The sequence below is a fragment of the Tursiops truncatus genome, chromosome 8 (genome assembly GCF_011762595.2).
Source record: "Tursiops truncatus isolate mTurTru1 chromosome 8, mTurTru1.mat.Y, whole genome shotgun sequence".
NCBI classification, from domain to species: domain Eukaryota; kingdom Metazoa; phylum Chordata; class Mammalia; order Artiodactyla; family Delphinidae; genus Tursiops; species Tursiops truncatus.
This window is the reverse complement of record NC_047041.1, coordinates 66,543,031-66,570,427: the sequence shown is the minus strand read 5'-3', so window position 1 is coordinate 66,570,427 and position 27,397 is coordinate 66,543,031. Positions and strand designations below refer to the sequence as shown.

General features: G+C 34.2%; 1 protein-coding gene across 3 annotated transcripts in view; it reads right to left on the bottom strand.

Moving 5' to 3' along the window:
- Positions 1 to 1,464: 1,464 nt before the first annotated feature.
- Positions 1,465 to 27,397, bottom strand: part of FAR1 (fatty acyl-CoA reductase 1) — a 73,792-nt gene continuing 47,859 nt past the window's right edge. For all 3 annotated transcript variants that reach the window (XM_019948330.3, XM_019948328.3, XM_019948329.3), the window contains 9 exons: positions 24,358 to 24,537; positions 21,251 to 21,428; positions 20,155 to 20,199; positions 19,913 to 20,031; positions 18,932 to 18,999; positions 17,258 to 17,429; positions 10,039 to 10,168; positions 7,530 to 7,657; positions 1,465 to 5,215 (listed from right to left, as the gene is read on the bottom strand). In XM_019948330.3, coding sequence (XP_019803889.1) covers positions 5,053 to 5,215; positions 7,530 to 7,657; positions 10,039 to 10,168; positions 17,258 to 17,429; positions 18,932 to 18,999; positions 19,913 to 20,031; positions 20,155 to 20,199; positions 21,251 to 21,428; positions 24,358 to 24,537 — 1,183 coding nt within the window. In that variant the 3' untranslated portion in view covers positions 1,465 to 5,052. The remainder of the gene's footprint in view (positions 5,216 to 7,529; positions 7,658 to 10,038; positions 10,169 to 17,257; positions 17,430 to 18,931; positions 19,000 to 19,912; positions 20,032 to 20,154; positions 20,200 to 21,250; positions 21,429 to 24,357; positions 24,538 to 27,397) is intronic.

Below are 27,397 nucleotides of genomic sequence, written 5' to 3'. Positions count from 1 at the left end.
AGTATTTTGTTCTTTATATGTTATATTAAAACTATGTTTACTTACCTATGTTAAGTCATACAACCCTAAAGGTAGTGGGTCATACTCCGATCTGAACCACTGACAAGTTTAGAATGTGTTGAGTGATACAGACAGATAAACAGATAATTGCAATATATAAAACACAGTGCCTAACCCAAGAGCATATAAGAGAACCTCTCTAAATGGTCCAGAAGCACGTGCTCCTATAGTGAAAGACAGTATAGTGTCATGGACAAGTGTAGCAGGCTTTTGAGCTAGACTTACTTGAGTTCAAACCTTGGCTCTGCCACTAGCAGTGTAACATGGATAAATTACTAATGTTACACACCTTAGTTACCACACCTATAAAACATGGGTAACAGAGGTGCCCTTCTCAAAGGGTTGCTGTAAGTCACAAATAGGTTAATACATGTAAAATGCTTAGAGTAGTGTCTGGCACATAGTGAGTGCTCAACAAGTGTTCACTAATGTTATTTCTACAGTGTAAAAGGTGCGAGCTGGTTTTCCTCTCAACAACCAGAAATCAACAACCCAGTTCGGGAAAATGACAAACCTGTGAAAGATGTAACATAAAGCAGAGAAGTAGGTATTATATGTCAAAAAATTAAGTACTGATGAAATAAATATATATTCTCCTGGGATGACTATTTTAAATAAAATCCATTCATCTGTATGTTTAGGTTCAGGTGTGTTTGTTAAAAAATAAAACAAAAAAAGCAGCTCTAATACTAGGGTAGAGTCATACGAGATTATCTTTGTAGTTCAAAGACCATCAAGTATTAGCATTTTTACGTGTTTCAACCTAACACTTTCTAGTTACACTTTGCTCTCAAAAACTGAAGATAAGCTTTCCACAGATATATGTGAGAGAGAAAGAGAGAAAGAGAATTAGGTTTTCTGTATAACAGCAGAAAATAAAGGAATTCTGCCTCCAAAGCATCTTTGGAGGACACCTAATTCAACCCCATAAAAAAACAAAGTCAAATGTCTAGGAGAGAATCTCAAAGTAAATATTTTGAAGAGAATAATGAGGTGCGCTTATATATTTTAATGAATTCGGAAAAATCTCCACGGCCTCTCTTCATCTTTTTTTATAATTTCTTGGCTGCACCACACAGCATGTGGGATCTTAGTTCCCTGACCAGGGATTGAACCCACACCCCCTGCATCCCTGCATTGGAAGTGCGGAGTCTTAACCACTGGACTGCCAGGGAAGTCCCTGCCTCTCTTCATCTTGTATATAAGTATAGGTATTGTATGTGATCTGTGACAAAGGAAGGGAGGGAGGGAGGGAGGGAAAGAGAGGGAGAAAGAAAAGAAAGAAAACGACAATTATAGCCTTATTTGCCCACCATAAAGATATTTAACTCATATTTATCACTTTACATTTTTCTTTATAAATGTATTCTTACAGCCATCAACTCGCAAAGGAGCACGTCAAACTTAATGTTACTCAAATTTTCTTTAATAAAGAAAAATCAAAGGAATAATTTAACAAATATGCTCAAATGACAAAGATGATTTGTTTAGGAATCTTAAGGGTAGCAGAGATGTATGCTAAGAGAGTACCATCATAAAAAAAAAAGGCATTCATTCATTCTATGACTTGAAAATGTCTCAAGATAAAAATACTAATTCAATAAGAAAATATTTCATATTTCTTTTATCACAGAGACTGTAAATTTAATTAACACATTTCTATATCAAGTTATGCAGTATACCTTCCTTTCTCTAGCTTCTCATGCAAAAGATTAGGGAGTTTTTCTCAAAATAGAGCAAGTCAGTGCTAATATTTTCAAGTCACAGCTTGGAGTCAGCCTAGAAGAGCTTGGCTAGGAAGGACATTTATATTCACCTGTACCCCAGCCTGATATCAGCTCTCTCCTTTTTTAGTTACCCTCTATTACTAATGAATGATTCCTTATACTTACTCAATAGACAAATTACAACAAATGTATTTATAAATTAATATAATATCATTCAATGTGGAGGAGAGGAGCTGGAGCCTAATGACACCCTGGCACTGTTTTTAGAAAAACCACCTCATTCCAGCTAATAAATAAAAATGATACTTTAACAAAAAGTATTCATCCTGCCTATATGCTTCCCCTAAAATGCTGTGTAAGAGATTTAGAATTCAATAAAATTAGGATATAAAAAGTAATGAGTACACCTTTAAAAAGGTAAGAAGTATAAATGAGAACTGTTTCCCGTAATCCTAACCACATTACCCCATGAGTAATTTTCAGGACAATTATTGTAAAAATACAATAAATACTATAATGGAAATATAGGGATTCATTTATTACTTTTTGGTTTACAAACAAAGGCACCCAATAATGCTTCTATTTATTTCTTATAAAAGACTATCGATTTACATTTAAAACAAAAAGCAAAAAACCCTGAAACAGTTCCTACAGACAAGCACAAAAAAGGGAGAGAAGATTTTTCCTCCCTGCTTCCAAGCTTTATTACACAGATTCAGAAAATATTTATTTTATACCATCCTTAAGTCAAAGAATGTATTGCCATGCTTCTCTGTGTTGAGTTTTTGAACATATTAATGTTGCCAAGTCAAGTTTAAATACAGTTATAATGACTTCACGACTGACAAATGCATATGTTAGAATTATAAGAATCAAGGGTGAATAGCGGGAAAAAACCCAATGTTTAAAAATCAGCTTTATCAAATGAGTTAAATGAAATATTAGATTTATTTAACAGGCTATCCTGTTAAAATTTGAGTTTGTGTGTAAAACACAATCAGAAAAGAACTAAAAACCATATCTAGCAAATGACATAAATACAAATGATTTCCAAAATCTTTGTTTGAGTTAAGCTTAAAGTCAAGTTGGTGAGGATTAACAACCTATATACTTTTTATACTAATTTTAGAACTTTAAGTTCCAGAATGACATATTAATTTATTCATTAGCTTTCTTTTGACAGAAGAATTCTAAACACACAAAATTAATGCAGTGGCCTCAGCACCCTCCCAGTTATCATTTCTTTAAGTTAGATTACAAGAACAATTACTAGAACTGACAGAGTTCAGAGACATCACATTCCATGTGCTTCACACACCTGCCAAAGTTGTACCTGATTCTTTTGCAAGACACAAAGACAATTCATCTGATTCTAAGTATATTCAGCAGATGTGTAAAAATCATACAAATGTTAGCATGTTTTCAACACATTATGGAAATGTATTTGGAGAGATGCAGTACTCAATGTATAGAGCATCTATAGTTAACTTTGTGGGCCACTTCAAATCAAAGGCATCATCATTTATTCCATTTTTAGACACTGCCATGGTCTCTCACACCTTACACAAGGTATGGTCCTAAACCAGAGACTTTAGTATCATTGCAAAGAATACATATGTATTTATATTTATATACATATTTCTTTTAAAATAATGTTTTAAAAGGTTTACTACAGAAAATCTGGCTTCAACATGGAAGCATTTTCCTTTTCAAGATTATACACCTGCATGGAGGAAGGTGGTTTCCTTTACATTTAGTTTTTTCACAATAACAAAATAAATTTCTTATACATTGCATTTAAATTGATGAAGAAAATTAAGATGTAAAGTTCTATGTAACTTTTTGTATTGTGAACTGACTTCATTAAACATATTCAAGATACATTGTTAATGATTTAAATATAGTACAACTTGATCAGCTAAATTAGAACATGTTATGCTGATATGTTAAAGCAAATGTGTTATAACAGTAAGGAGAGTTACCTATTAAGATTTAAAGGGAATTATAATGTATCATTAAAATATACATCGATTTTCTTGCTATTACTTGTTTCTATAATGAATTCCTTTCTAAAAGCTAAAACCACATGCAGAAAAAAATAAATGATATCTTTAAACTCATTCAACAGTTTGCTACTTTATGTGGTATGTAAATAAAGTTCTTTAATTTTATACACATTATTTTATGTATTATTTTGTTTTTCTGGAAGAAATTCAGCTCTCAAGGTCAAAAATTAGTATGTGTTTACACACGAGAACATTTTCTTAATGCTATGACTACCTGCAAATACATTCTTCCATAGTAATGTACTTTTAGTTTTCATTGGAAAGACAGTATAAGCCTTTTAAAGTCCTATTAATAAAATTTATAAAGGGCAGAGAGCATAAGTATGGTGAATTCCTCCCTGCACCCACACCTGCTTGTCAAAGTCTCAAGTAATCATCCAGCTTCAAAATATGAACAAAATGTCACAGAACGGATTTTCATTTGGTCATAATGTGGTCAAGAAAAATGTATTCCTGTTCTTTTTGATACTAACTGTCTTACTGAATTTTCATTTTCCTTCTAAAAACACATAGCATATGTTGACATGATTCTCAAACTCATTTAGATCCAGTAGGGCCTCTATAATAATATATAGCCTTCTGATTATGAAAGCAACTGACTGCTTATAGAAAAATGATATGCATCAGACCTCTAATCAGAGAAAGAAAAATGAGAACGTGTCTCTCATGTCTGAGACTACTCAATAACTTACAGGATGAGGTGAAAATAGTTTGGTTGTAATTTTAACAAAACTAAAACCCACTTGAACTGATGAAAAAAATCAAACACTGAAGAATCAAATATCTACCACTTAGCTAGTATTCCTGTCCAAATAAATGCTTTCCACTGCACTAAATATTATAATTAGAAAATCACTGTATGTTAAGGCATATTTTAATTAATATGTTCCAGAATTGCACAGTTATACTGGTCAGTGTTCCTATTTCCCCACTCCTATCCTCACCCAACCCCTTTTCCCCAGGGATCAAAATGTTAAGTCATGGTTTTGGTGGCTATTATAGATTTGAGTTGGCATACCACAGTGTATTCACTAGGTTTTTATGAGCATATGTTACATAAAACGTTCCATAATTTACTCCACACTCTGAGTTAAGATGGTTTAATGTCTTGACAAAAGGTGAAATGACTTAAGTACATTTTACATTTTGTGCATTTAGACCACCATATGCATAGATGTTCTAATGCTAAATTCTTGTCTTCAGTATCTCATAGTGCTGGATGCTCGGAAGTAAGACAGAAACTTGTAGCACAGACTAACCACAAAGTACCAGATGTTTCTTGCCATTTGTGATCTTGCGATAAAAATGCGCCAAATCAGGATCACGAGGATAGTATTGAAACCGTAACGTATGTTCCTCAACCTGAAAAGCAAATCAAGAAATGTACTGGATACTATTTTCTAGAATAGAATATTGTTGGACAGCAGATAATTCATGCTCAGTTTTAATCTAATCAAAATTCAAATCCATATTAAGCTGCAACTTATTTAAAAACTAACTAGAAGCAACTTCCCTGGTGGTACAGTGGTTAAGAATCCACCTGCCGATGCAGGGGACATGGGTTCGAGCCCTGGTCTGGGAAGATCCCACATGCCACAGAGCAACTAAGCCCATGTGCCACAACTACTGAGCCTGTGTGCCACAACTACTGAAGCCCGTGCACCTAGAGCCAGTACTCCGCAGCAAGAGAAGCCACCGCAATGAGAAGCCTGTGTACCGCAATTAAGAGTAGCCCCCGCTCTCCACAACTAGAGAAAGCCCGCTCGCAGCAACTAAGAACTAACGCAGCCAAAAGTAAATAAACAAATCTATTAAAAAAAAAAAAACTAACTAGAAGTCCTTAAATTAGAAAGTTAGCAAACATCAAACAAACCTGACTGTGCACATTCTGGACAAGAGTCCATCAAACAATGCATTACCTCTATTAATAATGAATAATGCAAAGTTTTTTTATAACTACATTTGGGATGCAAATTTATTTATTTAACAAGTATTATTTAGCATCCTTCTGTATGCCCTATACTGTGCTAGTCAGCAAGTACATTAGTAGGTACAATAGACATATCTCTTGCACTTCGGAGCTTCCTATCTAATCTAAAAAGGTAGATTCATCATATACGTCATCCTACAGACAAAATAAACATTTTTTGGACATCTTTAGCTGCTTACAAGTTGTCAGACAAGTGAATTTACTCCTTCAGTCACAGGATCAAAAGCCAACTGGACAAGTCCTCATTCATGAAAGAAACATGGCACTTGCTCTAAATAGGAAGACCCTCCTATTCTCAAAGAGCAACATGCGCATTATCTTGCTCATGTTTCAAAACATTTTTGATGTTTTTTAATGGTGTTAGAAAGGAATATAAATCCTTTAGATATGCAATACTGTTACATAAATTCCATTAACTTCAACAGGCAGTGAAAGATATAGGACTACAGTTGATCCTTGAACAACGTGGGGGTTAGGGCATCGACCCTCCAACAATCCAAGTATAACTTCACAGTCAGCCCTTCTTACCCGTGTTTCTGCATCAGTGAATTCAACCAACTTCACATTGTGTAGTAATATAGTATGTATTTGTAGAAAAAAATCTACATGTATCAATAAATGGACCCATGCAGTTCAAACCTATGTTGTTCAAGGGTTAACCAAACAACACACAAACAATGGGTGTAGACAAAAGAGCTTTGAATTAGGAGTCAAAGATCAGTATTCTAGTTTGCCCTGCCACTTAATACAATACGACCTTGTCAAACACAATTTTCTTAAGTCTCCATTTCCTCATCTATACAACTAGCTGCCCTACAAATTCTCAAAGAGTTGAAAACACAAGAATAATAATGTGAAACTTTTGAAAACTGTTATAAAACTTGTATTAAAAAATTACTATGGGGGCTTCCCTGGTGGCGCAGTGGTTGAGAAGTCCGCCTGCCGATGCAGGGGACATGGGTTCGTGCCCCGGTCTGGGAAGATCCCACATGCCGTGGAGCGGCTGGGCCCGTGAGCCATGGCCGCTGAGCCTGCGCATCCGGAGCCTGTGCTCCGCAATGGGAGAGGCCACAACAGTGAGAGGCCCACGTACCACACACACACACACAAATTACTATGAATAAAAGAGATTACTATTAAAACTAACTGCATCTCTGAATAATGGATTAATAGTAATTTTTCCTTTTCTATTTTCTGAGGTTTTTTTTTTTAACAATTAGTATGTATTACTTTTATAAGAGACTAAGAGAATAATTACAACTATTTTATAAACAAGGAAAAAAATTCTATAGTGAATAATGTATTATTATACCTCTTTTCCTCTTCTAAAGATGTATTTAAATAGGGTAAAAGAAACTTTACATTACCTCCAGTTTAAAATATATTTTTATTTTCTCCTAATATCTTTACTTCTTCCTTCACTAGCATTAAGGGAAGATTAAAGTGATATTTAAAACTAAATTCCACCTGACTTTATTACTAATGGACAGTATAAGCTGATGAAAATAGTAAGGTTCCACAATCATAGGCTAAATTAATACTACCATAGTTACAGCTCAAAGGCAACCACTTTTCTTAAATATTGATACAATATGTTATTAGCAGTATCTCAATTTATCAGCTTAGAAAAAATTGTAATATTTCATAAGGAAGACAAGATGAAATCAAACCCATATAAAAACGTACTTGTTCAGATGTTTTCTAGCTGCAGGGAGGCCAGACATTTCTTCATTCAATACATATTTCTTAGTTCCCATACAGTAGTTCTCTATATATTCTGCCCAATGTAACTGTCGTACATCAATATTAAAAGTCTACATAAACAAAAAAATTATTGGTTACTTTCTTGGATAATTTTTTTCACAACCAGTCAAAAATTCACACTTTTTCTAAAGGCTAATTCCACATGACATGATTACAAAACATTTACTGTATTAATTGTTTAAATGTTACTGCTATTCACAAAAAAGTTCTTATTTCATATCGTCCATTAAACAAAGAAACATTTGAGAAGATAATCTAAAAACTCATGTCAGCTTTTAAAGAGGAGTACATGAAGAAGAAAGAAGCCTGCACCATTAAAAATAAATAAATAAACCGACAAAATCCCATTGTCCAAATAGACCTAAGTATTCCTTTTATACATGTAACAATACACCTGTTTCCAGTTTCCTTCTGTCTACTCTATCTCTTCTTTTTGAACATCCTGCATACCACACAGATTAATTTTCCTAGAGAAACAGTATTGACATCAAGAGACAGAATATGTTATGAAAGCTGGCTTAGGAATTTAGATAACTTTAAGTAGGCCATTTGATGAAAAGGGTAGATAAATCTGAAAAAGAAAGCCTTACAAAAATGCTATTTCATGACAAAATAAGAGGGCTATACACTGCTCAGTGCTCCTCCACACACAATCAGGTAATTTTTTTGGTGTAATAAATTATTCACAATTTAATTTACCATTATTTCTGAAAATAGCAAGTTCTAGACCAAAAATAAAAGCTACCATAAATAAATCACTAAAGTACCAGTGCACTGAAATGGAGACTTGACTTAAGACATGAGATATTATGAGAAGGTCACACATATGTGCAACTGTATTCCCATAGGAAGAGTGAAAAAGAATAGAACAGAAGGAGTATCTGAAAAGACAATGGCTGGAAATTTTCCAAAAATGGTGAGAGACCAAGCCAAAGATTCAAAACACACATATACCACATATACACACATATATCTACACATATTAGAGTAAAACTGCTGAAAGTCAAAGAAAAAATTTTTTTAAAAACCAGAGAAGGCACTGTGGATTACCTCCAAAGAAACATTAGTCTGACCAACTGACTTCTGAAAAGAAGCAGTAGAAGCCAAAAGACTATGAGAAGATGTCTTCCAAGTGCTCAAAGAAAGCTGCTAACATAGAATTCTATACCAGTATAAATATCTTTGAAAAATAAAAATAGTCCCAGAAGAATAAAAACGGATACAAACTGACATCAATAGAAGACACACACTAGAAGAAGTATACTAATGGGTACTCTTCAGGCAGAATGAAAATGATTCCAGATTGAAGTCTGGAATCATTAGAGGAGGATGGACGATGGAGGAAGAAATAAGAGCAGTAAAAGGACAATTATGCCAGTAAACCTATATGAATACTAATTGACTAGACTACAATAGGAATGATTGTGAGGCACATAACATAAATACAGAATTAAAAAACATAACAACATAGCAGATAGGTGTTACCCTTTGCATTATCCAAGAAAAGGTAGAAGTATCAATATTATATTAGACCTTGCTAAATTAAGAAAGGATACTGTAAAGCAGCCGCAAATTAGACTGGCTTTTCAACACTAAGAAAATAAGACAAATATAAAAAGAAAGTTGTCTTTAATGTGCTGAAATCATGTAACATAATCACAAACTGAGAATTCACTACCAACATACCTGCTACTCAAACATATTCTCATATTCTGGATATATTTCAAGCAGAAAAAAAAATAACCCTAAAGAGAAGATCTTATAGCAAAGACTCTAGTAAATATATAGTTAAATCTCAGTAAAACTGAACAAAATAATCATTTCTAATTATGAGGTTTAAGTAGAGAACTAAAGTAACATATAACCATATAAGTTAATGAGGATGGTAATCAGAGCTAAAACATTTTATGGTCCTAAATATTATTAAGGAAGAGGCTATAGAAATTGCTCAATTTAGACTTTGTTAAGTATGCATGTTCAAATATCTAAGGTAACCTTAAAAAGAAAATACAGAGTTTAGTCTCAAACTAACAGAGAGCAAAATGTGGAATGGCAAAAAGTAAAAGAGTATACAAAAGCAATTTCTGAGAGGTTTTCCTTAAAACTTCAAGAAAACAGAGTGTTTGGGGGGAAAATGCATAAAGAATTCAAAATTCTCTTTGAATCTGGCATTAAAGAGAAAAAGAGAATCAACATGTCAATCATGCTTTGAAAATACCTCTGCTACTCTCATACTTACATTATAAATTCTAGGATAAAGCAACTTTATCACCACCAATTATGACTGAAGCTTTAATGGGAGAATATAAATAGATCAAATTTCTTATTGTATAATGGTTGGGGGAAATACTCAATTATTTCTCAGGTTGCTAATTAGCATACTCTAATTAGTATGCTACTTGTTTTCTAATATAAAACAGAAATTACTTGCCTTTTTATCTTCCGGGTTTAGTTGATTCATTAACATATTGACATTGTCAGTATTCCAAACCCAAGAATTACTTGTGAAATATTCAAGAAACACCATAGCTTTGTGAAGACGAGTTATTGTCTTCATCATCCTGTATTATAAGAAAAATTGAGATTCATAATTTGCATAGATAGGGAAAAATCTCATCACCACCCAGGGAAACAGTTTCTATTTTGAGACATTAACAATAAAATTGTAACACGTAATTCAATAAGTGTACCAAACCACCAGGAAATAAGAATATTTCTGCATCTTAGAAGAACATTCTATAAATCCAAAATGAATTTAATACAGCAGCAGTAAGTTTAAGCAGCAGTAATTGAATTTAAGCAGCAGTAAATGCCTAAAGAGAGTTCTGCTGATATATGAAATTAATTTTCAAAGGAAATGCAATACTTCAAGCTCAAATTTTCTACATACAATACTAAGCAAATAAATGGATTCAATTAGTATTCCTTTCCTTTTTGTTCCTTAAGCCACATTTTAGTTCAGCTGCATTTTACTAAGATTATCTGTGAATCCATAACATACTGTTCCATTATAATCTCAACTCTTCATGGAAGCAAAGTATACAGAAATATTCATTTGCCATTTAGTCAACTCTCTCTATATATTTTAAATAACTTTCTCTTGAACACTAACGGGTTCCGTGATTGTCTGGACGTGCCATGAAATCAATGACTCATGTTGACAGCTTTCTGAAAAAAATATTCAAGATATTCAAGATATTCACTCACCTTCCCAAGTCCCCAATATCCATCCTTATGGAAACAAGGGAGTTCGATACTTTTTTTGTTTCTTTTTAGAAGTGTGAAGGGCTTTAATCTTTAAATTTGTCATTTTATATATCATGGCTCACCATAAGTCATTGATATCGTAACACTAACCAGAAAAGCAACATCTATACAATAATAATTACCTATGATAAGTAGAGGAACGGAAGAAAGAACTTTTTGAAACAAAACACACACCAAAAATTCCTAACCTCTGGTAAACAGAAAAATTACGTGTGAAGTAATACTTTAAAAGAATTCTATTTATAGTCCCACAATAAGTAATAGCATTATATGCAGTTTAGAAGTCCCAAAATTATGGGCTTCAGAAACAGGGGAAATAGGAGAAAATTAGAACATTAGAAATGGGGGGGGAAATCAAAACAGTAACATTAGCTAAGAAATTCTGATGACATATACATTTAGAAAGAAACCCTAAATCCAGAATACTGAAAGAAAATGAGGCAACATGGACTATGTAAAGAAAAACTGTACTTCATGCAAGGAAGCAATTCCAAAATAAAACCTCCATTAAACACAAAAAGAATTATTGAGCATCAAAGGCTAAATGTGGACAGGAATAGTTCAAATAGAAAGTACTTGAAGGGAAAAAAAAACAATTCATGCTGCTTTTAGAAAAGCGATTAGGCAATTTTTTTCTAAAAAACAACAAAAAGATTTAACAGATTTGTAATTAACACCCACTATCACAGCCAGTATAGTACACTTGAATCACACATATACACATATTTAGTTAATGTGATTTTCCAACATACATCTTACTAAAAAGTTTTTCTTCCTAACTCCTTTTTCACTGACAATTCTCACCTAGTCTTATTTTCAGATTCATTCAAGTGACAGAATTACCCTAAAACCAATCACTGATTCAGCCATAATGACAATAAAAAATTGGAGGGGGAGAAGGAAATCTGAAAGGTCATATATGTGTGAAGTTCACAGAATACTTATCAAGCAATAAAACTCTGGATTGAATACTATGGGGGATAAAAAGAAACTTAAAGCTTTGCACCATCAATCTTTGGTTAAACATGCTGTAAGAGCAGATGCCTGGGACTACACTGCCATGTATGTTCTGAGTATTTATTCTTTATTACAGCAACCTGTAAAAAATAATCACAACCTTTTAGAGGCAGGCAAGATCTTAATGGTCACCTAGTCCAGGGTTCCTCAACCTCAGCACTATAGACATTTTAGGGCAGATAATTATTTGTGGTAGGGGGCTGTCCTGTGCACTGTAAGATGCTCGGCAGCATCCCTGGTCTCTACTCACTAGATGCTAGTAGCACCCATCCCCCAGTTGTGATAACTGAAAACATCTCCAAAAATTGTCCAATGTCCCTTGAGGGAGGCAAAATTGTCCTCCACTGAGAATCACAAAGATAAAAAAATATCATATTCAGAGAAGTTAAGCTGGAGAAAGTTAAGCTAAATAATCAAAAAAAAAACAAGACAATGGAAACATTTTTTTTAAATACCATTTTAAGAGTGATGAAATATCTACTACATTTCAAGAGCTAGAGTAAATAATTTATACTACTTCTACATGTGATAATATCATGCATCTTAGTCTCCAGTGACTATTAACCAGGAATCCATATGATGTGTATACTTTTTAAATTATGTCAAGATATAGAGTAAGTCAGATTTTTATCTAGCTGGTACTCAGAATAATGTAAATGAGTAAACTGGACATCACGAATGACATGACTGACATTAGTTTAATGCAGAACTAGGCATTATATTAAGGCCCCAATATAAGGTATAGAGGCCAGTACCTTGCTCAGTAAATATCTGAACAAATTAATATAAACTACATATTTATATTTGTAAATATGTAATTTATATTACATATAAATTAATATAAATTTGCTATATTTATATTTAACATTTATAATATTGCCTAATAAAAAACCTTTATGTCTCTTGTTGCTTTTACAGTATAGGCTCCCAAAGCATTCCTGCTTTGATACTTAGGAAGCCTTGTACAGGACAAACCTCATGTAAGAAGATTCTTTATTTGATGTTTCCTATTGGTAGCAAATTTTAATTTCCAAAGGTGGCTGCAAATATTATCTCCCATCTTACATGTTCACCTATAATATCACCTTAATTATCGCCCTATTAAGAGGTGAAGGTAACTTATACAAAAAGAATGAGGAGGAAGTGACACTGTGTGACTTCCGTGGGGAGGTAAGAAAAAGTGATGTAGCTTTCTGCCTTGCTCACTGGAATACTCACCCTTGAAGCCTTCAGAGGTCATGTATGCTGTCCAACTCCCCCTGAGGCTGCCAGGCTGTGAGGAGGCCCAAATTAGTCCACGTGTAGAGACCACATTGAAAGGCTCTGAGACTATATGAAGAGAGAAAGATGCCTGGCCACCCAGCTGCTCTGTACCCTTTCTCTCCTTTACCATTCCTACAGTGTACCTGCTCCAGCCCCTATGACTGCAACCACTTGAAAGATCCTGAGAAAAAACCACCCCATCAAAGGCTTCTAGAATTTCTGACCCACAGAAATCATGAGCAATAAATGAAATGATTACTGTTTTAAGATACTAAGTTTGATGTCAATTAGATCTCAATTTTTTAAAAAAAGAAAGATAATAAATTTGAAAGATTTGCTATGCAGCACAAATAATGGGAACTGAAAGATTTGTTATGCAGCACAAATAATGGGAACAGATATCAGTACTGGGAGTGAGGGACTGCTATAATAAGAATCTAAACATGCAGTACTGACTTTAGGATTAGGGGGCAGACAGAAACTGGAAGGCCCTGGAAACCACTGCTAAAACCTGGAAGGACCAAGAGTGTTAGTGGAAAAAATAAAAGGGCTCTAAGGAAACTGTTGGTGAGAGTTTCAAGGTAAGTGAGGACAATAATGTTGGAAGTTAAAAGAACAAAATTGTCACCTGTGGTCACATGGAAAATGTATCTAATAAACTCGATGACCTAGCTAAGATTTCCTCAAAGATGATCTTAAAAAATGAACTATCTGTTTGGGTGCAACTTGGAAGGAATGTAAATTTCCAGCCAGGAATTCTTTAAGAAACAACTTCTGGGGATAGATCAAATCCAGAATGTAAATATAAGATTCTTTGTTAGGACCGCAGAAAGATTTAAGGTAGTATACTTCATAGAACCTTTCAGACAAACAAAAGTTTCACTCTAGATGTTAAAGACATGTCTTACATAAGCTCTATTGTTTAAGAGGCAGGATGTAAGAGTCTAAGGATCTAAGATTCAAGGGTGTTATCCCACAGTAACCTCATAAGGAACCCAAGATAGAGAAGGTTATGTCTCAAAAAGATATGTGGGCTTTGGTCTAATGGAGTGGATTGTTTTAAAATAGATACAAGGGAAACCCACACAGTTTTAAAAGGAATCCTATGAGTTTACACTTAAAAGGACAGAGACAGTACCAAATGAAAAGAGGCCTCTGGATCAAGGGCCAGCAAACCAGAGCTTAGGGGCCAAATCCACCTGTTTTTGTAAATAAAGTCTGATTGGAACACAGTCATGCTTATTCATTTACATATTGCCTAAGGCTGCAGAATTGAGTAGTTACAAGGTGGAAGCTACATTTAACAGCAGAGTTAAGTAGTTACAACAGAATCCATGGCTCACAAAGGCTAAAATATTTACTATATGGCCCTTTACAGAAAGTTTGCCAATCCCTGCCCTGAAGATTCCCAACTTTTTACAGGCAGGAAGTAGGGTACGAAGGCTGTTCAGTTGCAAACACAGGCCATTTTTTTTATGGGAAAAGAAGGATGACTCAGAGGGGAGAGCCAAAAGCCTCAGAAAACAACCAGGGAGTGGGAATGAGCCCTAACTAAGAAATCATCAAACGGGACCCTGCTGGAATGCAGAACTGTTATGGACCACTGATTGCTGCATGCCTCTCTTTTTCTCTCTTTCGAACAAGACTGTCTAAAGTATTTCCTATGCTTGTCTCACTATTATATGTTGGGTGGACGGGCAGCAGGTAACCTGTCACTTTAGTTCACAGGTTTTCAGATTAACACTTGAGGAACTATACCTGAAAAAACACTCCTAAAGAGCTTCATCCACAATTTACCAGATTTCGCTGACCACACTGGCTTCAAGCTGATGTCAGAGAGGTTTTGGGGGGAAAAGGCAAGAGTATTTTCCATGTAGGAGGAATATGAATTGTTTGCACCAGAGGCCTGACTATAGCAGACTGCACTTTCCAAAAATGGCTGCAACAATACCTTTCATCTCACCCGTTCATTTACAAGATGATCTTGACTATTCTCTATATCCCTTCTTCTTCAATCTTGGAGGATCTGTGACTCGCCTGTGACTAAAAGAATGAGGTGGAAGTAGTGCTGCATGATTTCCTTAGGTAGGTCAGAAAATGCACATAACTTCCACCTTGCCTGCTGAAGCACTTTTCCTTGAAGCCTTCAGTTGCCATGTAAGTAGTCCAATTCCCCTAAGGCTACCACTGGTCCTTGCAAAGAGACTCTATGAAGAGATCCTGACACAACATGAAGAGACAGTGATACCAGCTGTTCCACTGCACGCCCCCCTTTCAGCTCCATCTGACCATAATCACATGAAAGACCTCTAAGACAAAGTTGCCCAGTGGATTCCTTCCTGAATTCCAGATCCTGAAAGAAATAAAATGACTACTGCTGTTTTAAGCCACTAAGTTTGAGATGACTTGTTATGTAGCAACATCTACTATAAATTATTTAATAAACTTTGGCTCTTCATTTTTTAAGTTTACTAAGCCCCATTTTCTGTGTAAAGCACTGTGATATATTTAACTTATTTTACTTTTTTGACCTAGTTTTGATTGTTCTGCTCTAATTTGCAACAACTTTATTAATATCAAGACAGCATCACTGCCATCATTCATAAATTTACATCTGCTTTTTAGCCACAAAAGAATGTTCCCAATGACAAATACTGTACTTTGCAGATCATTCTAGGAAAACTTGAAGATGGTTTTAATGTATTTTGGATCTTCTTTCCACTGAGTATTTCTTTACCTATTCTAAAGTTATTCAATTCAACACCTCTCTTGTATTTCAATATTTAACATACAGGGTTAGAAACATAATGGACAACTGAATCCACAGAAAATTCCCTACATGTAACTCAGATCTTGATACACTATAACTGGAAGATACCTCACTTTTATTTTTTTGAGCAGTTGATGAAAGTTCTGGAATCAGCATCTTCTTTATACATAAATACTCAAATCCTGAACTCTCTAATCAAAGGCTCCACTATAATGCCAATGTAGTTAAAAAAATAAATATTTTATAGTATATTTCACTATAATTGTGGTAAAGACAGTAGGATACTTTATTTAAGTTTGTGGGGTTTCAATAAAAAAGAAAAGAAAGAAAGGCCATAACAACTATAATAGAAAGTTTTCCATTTGTTAACTTTTGTTTTAAATTCTCAACCTTAAAAATTAGTCAAAAACGGTAATTATCATATTATAAGCTGAATAGGAAGCTGAGATAGCTCAAGCAGTTAATTTTCTAGAAGCATCCTAGGTTTTTTCATATAAAACTGCACAATCCACTTAAAGCAAAACATTCAACCCTTAATCCCCTATAAAACTCACCTCCAAGTTTTTAACGGGGAGAGAAGGGCTCAATTTCAGCTTATAATAACAATGACAGCCTTGACGCTGGACATTTCCTATATTATGGGATTTTGGAGGATCAATGGTCCAATCAGATGAGATCCACAGTTAGTCTCCCCAAATATGCTTAATTTCTAAGAAATGTCCTAGCATCCTGACTGTGATTGTGATTAATCAGGTTAGTAATTCTAAAGGTAAAGCTCATGCTAGCGACTTTTTGTCTCTCCAGCAAGCTTCCACCACCTTACCAATACATAGTGTATTTACTGCTATTCTTCTTACCACGGTTTCTGACCTGTCAACCTGAGTGCAAGATCGAGCAATAATGCAGGTACTGTATGTCTGACACCCTTCCAATAATGAAGCAATAAGTTGTTGGAATACAACTTAATATTGGGGCGCCTGAATACTTGGTTTAAAGGATTCATCTTGAAGGAATGATTTAGATAATATCCTGTAGGAAAAATAAGCGTCAAAGCATTTTGAATGTTATTTGTTATTCAGAAAAAATACCTGAAGTTAGACCTAGAATTCAGCACATGACAATAATTTATCATCCAAACTTTAAAACAGAGTGAATTATAATACTACCTTCGCTTTTCTGACAAATTCTTAAAATTCAAGAGTCTTCTCATTCACAAAAGGCCATTAAGCCTTATCATAAGCATAAACAAATACAGAGTTAATATGCATTTTAGCGTAAGCATGGGTTGCTTAACAGTCAGAGGAACAGATAAGACAGAGCTAGTCACCATTACCTTGGGCTTCTTCCAGTCATCCTGAGGTAGATATCATACAGGAATGCTGGGGCCTTATGGCTTACAGCAATCCAGTAATGATATAAAAGGTGATTGGAGGTTAGATTTACATTGGGCCGTCTGAAGGCCTGTTCGAGAGGATTCCTCTTGAAAGTGGAAATTACATGGTATTCTGAGGAAGAAAAGTTGTGTAACAGCTTTGATAATAACCATGTAATGAAGTTTTGAAAAAAAAAACAAAAACACATGTTTTTACAAAGCAAAATATTTTAACAAAGATGTAAGAGTTTGCTCATTTAAAAAACAAACTTTTCTATTTTCTATAGTAGCTAAGAGAATATGGGTATTAGACTGCGGAACTCAAATGATTTTAGAACTGCCACTATTTATGAATTTTAATTAGATGAATGAATTTTTGCTAAAATTCACTCTTAAAAATCCTTTTAATGTTTTACCTACATCAGTTTACAATGTCAGTTTCTATATTTCACCTCTCATGATAGCTTCTTTCTTTCTGTTCCTCTTTCCAGATTCTTATTACTGTACTTACTTAAAAAAGAAAAGGGAAACCATCATCCTTTGCTTGTGAATAATTAAGTTGCTCAAATTAACATATATCAACAAGCTTAAAACAACCCCAAATTAACTTCTGTTGTAATTTATTTAGGTTATGCAATATCAAAATAATCAAATCTATTATCATGTATGTTAATACTTCAATGGAAATGTATACTGGAATATTCACTAAAATAAAGCTCAACTTGATTTTTGCTAAACTTCATAACACAATGAAAGACTACAAAAAACCTAACTCATTAAAGTGTTTTAAAATTCTTAAAAGAATACAAAGTATCATAAAATTAAAAGCACCCTAGATTTTCTTTTTCTTATATGCTCTAACAGTCAATCTTTCAATTGAAATAAAAATGCCATAAAAAACCCGAGGATGAAAGACAAAGATTTACTTTAAAATCAAATCGCTCCTCAAGGGTAACAAAAATTGTTCAATTAGAGGTAAAATAAGACCTAGTACTAAATCAACACTGTAAATACATTTTACTTTAAATTTGAAAACATAAACCAACAACTTAAAAATGATTCAATTTAAGTAGGCCTTTAAGTTATACTATTCCTATTCTAAAACAAGTAACATAGCATATACACTACCTGCTGTGAATCTGTGAATTTAAACAGATTAATAAATGTAATAGAAAATATTCTGGCAACATGTATTCTACTTGCTAATTCCTTCAGTTATTACTCTTAGGACAACTAGCTATCTCCTACAATATACCAACTCTTGTAGTTGGAAGTGATACTGCCTGTGAACAGGGAACATCAGGATTGAGAGTACCCACGAGGGAGGAAAAAAGCATTATTTCCATACCACGAGTATCTATAGGCGTTGCTGCAGATGGCAGCAGAGAAATAGTAAGGGTCAGACAAGGGTGGGATGAGGAAGGAATATACAGCAGGATATTTTAAAATTTATGAAACATTATTAAGGACCAAAAGGCAGTACTAGTAGATATTCTAACATGGCAATTAAAATAAGAATAAATTGGTAACTGGTGGCTTTAATGCCTCATGGGTTATTCTAACGTAAAAACTCAGTGAACATTTTAAGTTCGTTAAAATTTATTCTAACATTCAAAAACACAGGTAAAATCATACCAACTTCACCCCAGTGGAAAGGATTAGTGCTGCCTGTTGTACAATTATACACCATGATGTTTCTTGGTCTGCAAAGACAAAGATCAAAGCAATGAAACATAAAAAGAGGCTAAACTTAACCAATCTAAATCTTACATGATACTTAAGTAGGAAGAAATGAGGATGATGGGTACCTCTTCTACAGTGAATATTTAAAATATTACCTTTAAAGGATTAATTTTTGTGTCTGAACGACTATTTACACTACCCTTTTTCCCTATTCTACCAAAAAAATTATTTATAAAAAATAATATAGACTTCATATTTTCTTCTTTGTATTAGCAGGAGTGTCTGTTTTTCATGCGAGGAAAAAGAACAACAAACAACCTCAGCTCTTCCTATCTCCTTCCCATTTTCAGAGGCTCTAGCTGAAACAATTATGAATTGAGTTCCCTTTCACCAGAAACAATATATTCATATAATCATATCCCTCCTTTTTAAGATATAAAATACTGACTTCAAAAATAAGGGCAGTTTATTATTTAGAAAAAAGTTATTAAGAAGCTTAGGTGTTTAGGCTTAGGTGTTACCTGTAAATGCTACTACTCCCTTTTAAAAGGAGGCCCATGAGTTGATTAAAGTGCTGTAGTGTGCATATTTGATATATGTAAGCCATTCTCTGCGAATTTTAGCTCTTTATATACGCCAAGTTTATACCAAGTTCTAGTTTGGATTTTTAAAAAAACATGTTTTTTTAATTTCTAATGACCTTGTCCATCCTGTGGGCAGTACACAAGAATTTATGTTAATTCTTAATAATTGCTGATGGAACCACTTCATCGCCTATTTAAACCAACTCTTGCAGTTTAAAGTGATAATGCCTATATAATATTGGTATGGGTTAATAAAACTGATAAATATCAGTTATGAGGGATTATTTAACATTAGTATTCCCATCTCAGTTACTATATATTTAACAAGTGACACTGTCATCTCATATACCTATTAACTCCGGAATACCAGGCTGCCGCAAGACTCATGTTGACAACTACATCTACAGGAACAAGATCTGCAAGGGCATTGTTGGAGGCACGCATTGTTCGAAGAATTCCTTTCCCTGCCTTTGTTGAAATTAAAAACAACACCTTAAGATATATAAGCCAAAGCACATATACACAATATACAGATACACAGAAAACAGAAAAAAAGTACAGAATATTCAATAAAACAAAAGGCTTACTTACCGCAATAAAGAGACCACTTGGTCCATTAAAGTTATCAATCCATCCCTAATACCAAAAATTAAAAAAAGGGAGGGAGCTTAGAAATATTATGAAACTAGAGATTTATCATTTGAAATCTATAACTCCACATACATACTTGGTAGTTTTCTTCTAAAAACTAAAAAACAGACTAGATTCAGGCCAGAATATTTCTCCCCATCTTAAATAGAAGCAGTCTTCCTCTGAGATTGCAAATGACTAAGTAAAATAGTTTTCAAAGGCGTACCTACTCTTCCATTAACTCTCTGCAAAGAGAATTTTTAAAAAAGGAGTTTATATCTGTCAAATATTTTAGCTAAATGATGACTGTTTAAGTTTGATTTTGTGCTATGTACTAAGGCAGTAGCCTGAGATTGAGGGAAATGGTAAATCCTCCTCAAAATTACTGAATAAAACAGAAGAAAACAGAATAATGCCAAAGCAACAGAAGAGATACTATCATTTACTACCATTACAGAGACCTAAGTTTTTCCTAAATCAATTTATCTCTTATGTTTTCTCTTATTTCAGGGATTCACAAATACCATAATGCCTTGCTTTTCTACAGCAGATCACAGAAATCTCTTATCTTCCTTAGCTTGTAATCTATACAGGGAGGAGTCAACCTCTTGGAAGGCCTGCCTCTTTTTGGTACTAAAAAGCAAATGAAATAAAATAAGATCTGAATATTCTCATCTCTATTTCCTTCACCTCTGCAAGGGAAACTAATCTGCAAATAATTTTAAACTCCAACAAACGTTGACGTGTCAGAGTCCAATCCCTCATCAATCATGAAGAAAACTCATGGTCTCCTTTGACTCCAGACAACACCATAGCCTTCGATTTAATTTTCAATTAACATTTTAAAAATTGATCTGCATATGTATACATACAGTATTACATTAGAAATAAAAGTACCAATAAGAGTGTCTCTTTCTACAAACGGAAACAACTTTGCCATAGTAAGCCATGTTCAGTAAACAAAACCCGCTCATAAAAAATTGCCAACTCTTTTTGTACAGAATTATGCCTTAAAATTCCCAATTCCAATTATTTACAAAGATTTCTAACAACTTACTGGAAAAGGTTCTTTCCAACTGGCACCAACAATTGATGGCCTCACAATCGCCACATTTAGCTTTGCTCCTTCTTGTTGTACAACATATTCTGCCAATGCTTTTGTGTATATGTATGTATTAGGTCTGTCTCCTATCAATTTTGGTGTGATGTCATTTACTAGGCCATCATCCATCCACCTGGTAAACAAAGAAATTGCATGCAAAAATATTTTCGGATGTTTTACTATAAAATGAAAAAACACTTTGCATATTTCAAACATATCTGTTGCTCTGACTCAAGTGATCTGACAACAACTTTTACTAAAAAAAATGGAAATTAGCTTTACTTTCATTAAATATCAACCAGAACTCCATTATCTCTTATATCCAGTTTCTATACCCACAAAGGTCTGAAAACCAAGAGTTCTTTAATAACTCATATGGTCGGTAGCAAAAGTGAATCAGAACTGATTTATGTTCTTTTTTTTTTTTAAAAAAAAACATCATTTAGTTGTACGTATTCATATACTTCATATGTGTTTGATGAGGGGTGCTACCCCGAATCCAGTTGAAGTTATTTCATATTACACAATACATAGATTATATTTCCTTTCTAAAGTCTAAATAAATTCCAAAATACATCTGGCCCCAAGGGTTTCAGATTAGGAATTACAGATTTGTGTATAATCACCATAACAGCATAACATGTAAATTATATACATTTTAAATGAACATACATTTACAATCAACATAAAAGGTCTAGTAATCTAAATATTGAAGGTGAAGCACTAAAACTTGTTATACTCTCACTAGCAACACTAACAAATACTGGGGTAAATGATAAAAATAAATTGAACCGTGCTGTACAAGTTCAATTAGCAACCTACTGTGAAGTCACAAAATTCCTCCAATTCTCTCAGTGTCTCTGAAGAAAAGTTCTACTATGATAATCTGTAAGAGGAGGGTGATACACTAGGTGATCTCTATAGTCTTTTCCAGTCTAAATTTCTAATTCCAAAACATTATGTACTTGTTTTCAGATAGTTTTTCTTCCTGTCTATAATACAATGCATACTAAGTACTCTATCAGTGCACAAATGATACCCATACTAACTGATAAGGGTGCATAAAATGGAGACTATCAAGATAAACCTTCTTCTGTATGTGGAAGTACTTTTTGCATGTAGAAGGAAAAGAACACTAACAAAATTGAAGGGAGGTTGCTACTCAACTTAGGAAAAATTCCATAGTGGAGATAAACTTTGAAAAATGGAAGAGAGAGCTGCTATATTAAAAAAAAACAAGGGCTTCCCTGGTGGCGCAGCAGTTGAGAGGCCGCCTGCCGATGCAGGGGACACGGGTTCGTGCCCCAGTCCGGGAAGATCCCACATGCCGCGAAGCGGCTGGGCCTGTAAGCCATGGCTGCTGAGCCTGCGCATCCGGAGCCTGTGCTCCACAATGGGAGAGGCCACAACGGTGAGAGGCCCGCGTACCGCAAAAAAAAGACAAACTAGCTAAATCGAGGAAAGACTTTTAGAGTCAGTAAGCCTCATCACTGGAGTGAGTTTACAGAGCCAATCTATGAGTTATCCTAAAATTATCTGTTGGCCAGTTGGTCAGATTTCTTTGTAAGCAAAGAAAGGAAATAATAGAATTAGAAGGTTATAGGCTCTTTCTCAGCAACTTCGATGTCTGGCTATACAAACTGCTAATAAGAGAAAAAGTAAAAAGATTTATTAACTTCCACACCCAGCTGTTCCCAGAGATATTAAACACTTCTGCCTACTGACCTGAGGAAAATGAGGTAGACATTTGGGACCATCTAAGAAATGAATTAGAAAACAGAAACCAGGGAACTGCCATAAGAATGTCTCAGTAAGCTCCCATACTTATTAGTTTCCTTACAAACCTGTCCACTTCCTCATATTTCCAGGAAAGCTTTAAAGAAATGGACTTATGTGTTTATTTTAGAAGAAAACTTGGAGAAGGAGCTACCAACATTCTGTAGCACCCTTGGGAAGAAAAGAATTCAACTGAGAAAACAGGGGATGGTAACTGAAGAGCTGAACGTGAATAGGATTCCTTGGAAGAAAAGAGACCGAAAAGCAAACAGAATAAAGGAGGAAAAAGCTCACAGGAATATTATATGAGGATTAACAAGTATGTGGAGATACGGATACTGGAATTTTCTATAATTATCATCTATAAAAGACCCTTTATTTATTCTTGCTCTGATCCTGTTTGTTTGTTTCACTCGATGAGAAAGTAAAGGCTGAAGCAAATGAAATCTTGGCCATGCCTATTTGTATCCATCAAATGCAAACATTTCTCAAGTAATAATTGATGACAGGATCCTAGTCCTCAGAAAGATGACAAACAACAACACTAGGAGTATCAATTAAAGGACCATGACTCCTCCGATTCCCTAATGATTCAAGGCCTCTCTGCAGATATACAGTTGACACTTGAAAAACATGGGGTTGGGGCGTTGACTGCGTTGACTACGCAGTCAAAAATCTACATATAACTCTACAGTCAGCCCTCTGTATCATGGTTCTGCATCAAAAGATTCAACCAACTGCAGATTGTGTAGTACTAGAGTACTTATTTATTGAAAAAAATCTGTGTATAAGTGAACCCACATAGTTCAAGCCCGTGTTGTTCAAGGGTCAACTGTACTCCATTGGGCAAGATAAAAGGATAATCTTTTAATAAATTAGACCTTGCGACTGAATAGGCAGTCATTAGTCTCCATGGATATCAGGTACTTCTTAGCAGCTAAGATTGATTCCTTGGAAAAACGGAGACTCTAATACCATGGATGAGTTGTTCAGAGGCTTTCCTCCAACCATCACACCTGGTCAAAAGTGAAAGCTCTACACTGACTTTACACATTGACTTTATGGAGAGTCATTTAGGTACAAATCTATACAATAAAAAGAACATAGTAGATACATAATAATTTGCTGAATAAGGAAGAGGTAAATGTATACATAAGCATGGGTGGAGATTTAGAGAGAAAGAGATAGAAACTGAAACAGACCAAGAGATACATGTAAATAGATCCAAAACTCGGATCCAAAGTTTGGGGTCAAAGCAAATGTATATAAATTTCAAACAAACGTACTCTAAAGAATCAATCAGCTTCTTGGGATCCACAGGGGGTGGATAGACTACTTCATCAATATGCTTTCGATTGCAGTAGGCATATGCCGTTGATACATGCATGAACACTTCCAGATTCTTCATCTGTTGTGCAAGCAGAATAAGCTGTCGTGTAGCAATCACATTTAACTGAACAGCATCTCTGTAAAAGAAAAAGTGACAATAAAAAATGGGGAAGCTGTGTCATTTTTTCACCTGTTAAAAAAATCTTATTTCCATTTTAGAGCATCGGAGACAGAAAGGGACAAAGAGGTTTTTGTTTCTTTACAACTGATCCCTTAGCTCAGATTTCGTGTGTTATTTCAACATGAAGTACAACCATTCTACCAGTTGTGTTTAAAATTTTTCTGATTATAAAATAAACTTCATATTAGGATTGTAAAAATAAAAGCACAAATTAAAAATTTTAAATTACCCAGAAATAGACACAGATAATTTCAGTCTTTGGCTTTTATGCATACATTTTTGAAGTCATTTTAGACTTCTTTTGCCTCTTGATTTTTGAAAGCATACTGTTTTCTGAATGGCTATACCACCAGGAGAAGTAAGAATCATTAAGTAAATCAATAAGGGTAAAACAGTCAAAGAAAACTCAAAAACATTAAATTATATTAATATATAATCAAGTAAAAGTATGTTTACTTCTCTCTTTGTAGCAATTAACCCAAACACCTTTTTAAGACTACCTTACAAAATTCAAAGCGGTGTTATAATACATTTGTTACAAGAGGCAAATGTAAGACCCCAAGATGATCTATATATTCCCTTCTTGAAATTTATTTGAGGTAAATAATTTCACAAATGCAAAAGTATATATGCAGAAAAATAATCGATGAAGCATCATCTAGTAATAGCAAAAGCCTAGAGAGCTCAAATATTCACTATGAAATGGTATAATAAAGTAGGTATCTTATCACAACGAAAGAATACAGCCATTAAATAACTGACAACTATAAAAACATGGAAAATCTGTGTGAATAATATTTTTTAAATATATAGATTATGAAGTGAAACAGGATTAAAAACAAGACTCTGGAATAAGACCTGGGTTCAAACCCTGGTTTAGCCTGCCTATCAGCTAGGATTAGGTGACCCTGTAAAGTCATTCAAGCACTCAGGCCTCAATTTCTTCATCTGTAAAGGAGAATACATAATGGAGACTAACTACTAAGATTTGTATAAAGTTAAATTAAACAAAACAGCTTGCAAGTATTCAGCATTATTCTTAACATAGTCCCAAAATAGGCATTCAATAAATATTATTTAAGGGGTGGATAGTTTTTCCTTTCTATTATACTTTTGTTTATAACTTACTTGAGGGAAAAAAAGTTGAAATACCCCAAACCAGTAATACTGTGAAAAAACTGGCAAAGTAATACACTGTTGGTGACACTATAAACTGATACAACTGATCTGAAAGAGACTAGGACAAAGTACCAGGAATTACAGAGATGACAGAGTTATTAATCTAGTTAACCCACTGAAATTAACTAAGAGGAAAAACTTGTTCTAACTGTAATTTTTCAAACAGAAAGAAATTAAGATTCCCTAAATTTGTTTTTTGGGTTTTTTGGTTGTGTTTTTGCTTTTGTGTTTTAATTGAAGTATACTTGATTTACAACGTTGTGTTAGCTTCTGGTGTACAGCAAAGTGATTCAGTTATACATATATATTCTTCTTCATATTCTTTTCCATTATGGTTTATTACAGGATATTAAATACAGTTCCCAGTGTATATACATTAGGACCTTGTTGTTTATCCATTCTATCTATAATAATTTGCATCCTCTAGTGCCCAACTCCCAATCCAACCCTCCCCCACCCCTACCCCTTGGCAACCACAAGTCTGTTCTCTCTGTCTGTGAGTCAGTTTGTTTTGTAGATAAGTTCATTTGTGTCATATTTTAGATTCTGCATATAAGTGATATCATATGGTATTTGTCTTTCTCTTTCTGACTTACTTCATGTAATATGATAATCTCTAGGTCCATCCATGTAGTTGCAAATGGCGTTATTTCATTCTTTTTCATGGTTGAGTAATATTTCTCTGTGTGTGCACGCGCGCGCGCACACACACACACACACACACACACACACACCCCACTACATCTTCTCTATCCATTCATCTGCTGATGGACATTTAGGTTGTTTCCATGTCTTGGCTATTGTAAATAGTGCTGCTATGAACACAGGGTTGCATATATCTTTTTGAATTATAGTTTTGTCCAGATATATGTGCCCAGGAGTGGGATTGCTGGACCATATGGCAACTCTATTTTTAGTTTTTGAGGAACCTGCATACTGTTCTCCATAGAAATTGGCTGCACCAATTTACATTCCCACCAACAGCGTAGGAGGGTTCCCTTTTCTCCACACCCTCAGAAAGATTCCCTATATTTGCTATACTAAGTGAACATGACATAAATTACAGTATAGTAACATGATGAAATATCATATCATGAAAATTATAACTATGAAAAAGTTAGAAATATGGAAATTGTTTCAATAAGTAAAATTACAAATTCTATGTTTACGTTTTATGGAAAACAACGTATTTTCAAAGAGAAACCACAAGAAAATTTTTTAAAAAAATAAAAATAGTTTTGAGTACTTTCCGAAATTCTTACATTTTCAGTATTTAAGAAGAAAAAAATCCAACTGTTCTTTTAAAAGGCCAGGATATGTCACAGATAGAATCTGGTCTACTTGACTGTAAAGTAGTTCTTTGATGCGTATCACATTTGCAAAACAGTGGGAATGGGGAGGGTACTGTTTTCGAAAAGGTATACAGAGAATATCCTGTTACAGGTTTCTGAGGACAGAACAACAAGTTCTGGGTCACTAGGAATAAGAAGTAATTCATGAGAGGAAAAACTCTTGGGACTTATTTTTTCTTTTAATTTAATATTATCTGAGAACCTATGAAGACATACTAAAAGGAAAAAAAAAATTTTTAATGGAATAATTGGGCTGGGATCTTAAAAACATGAATGTATCTTTTT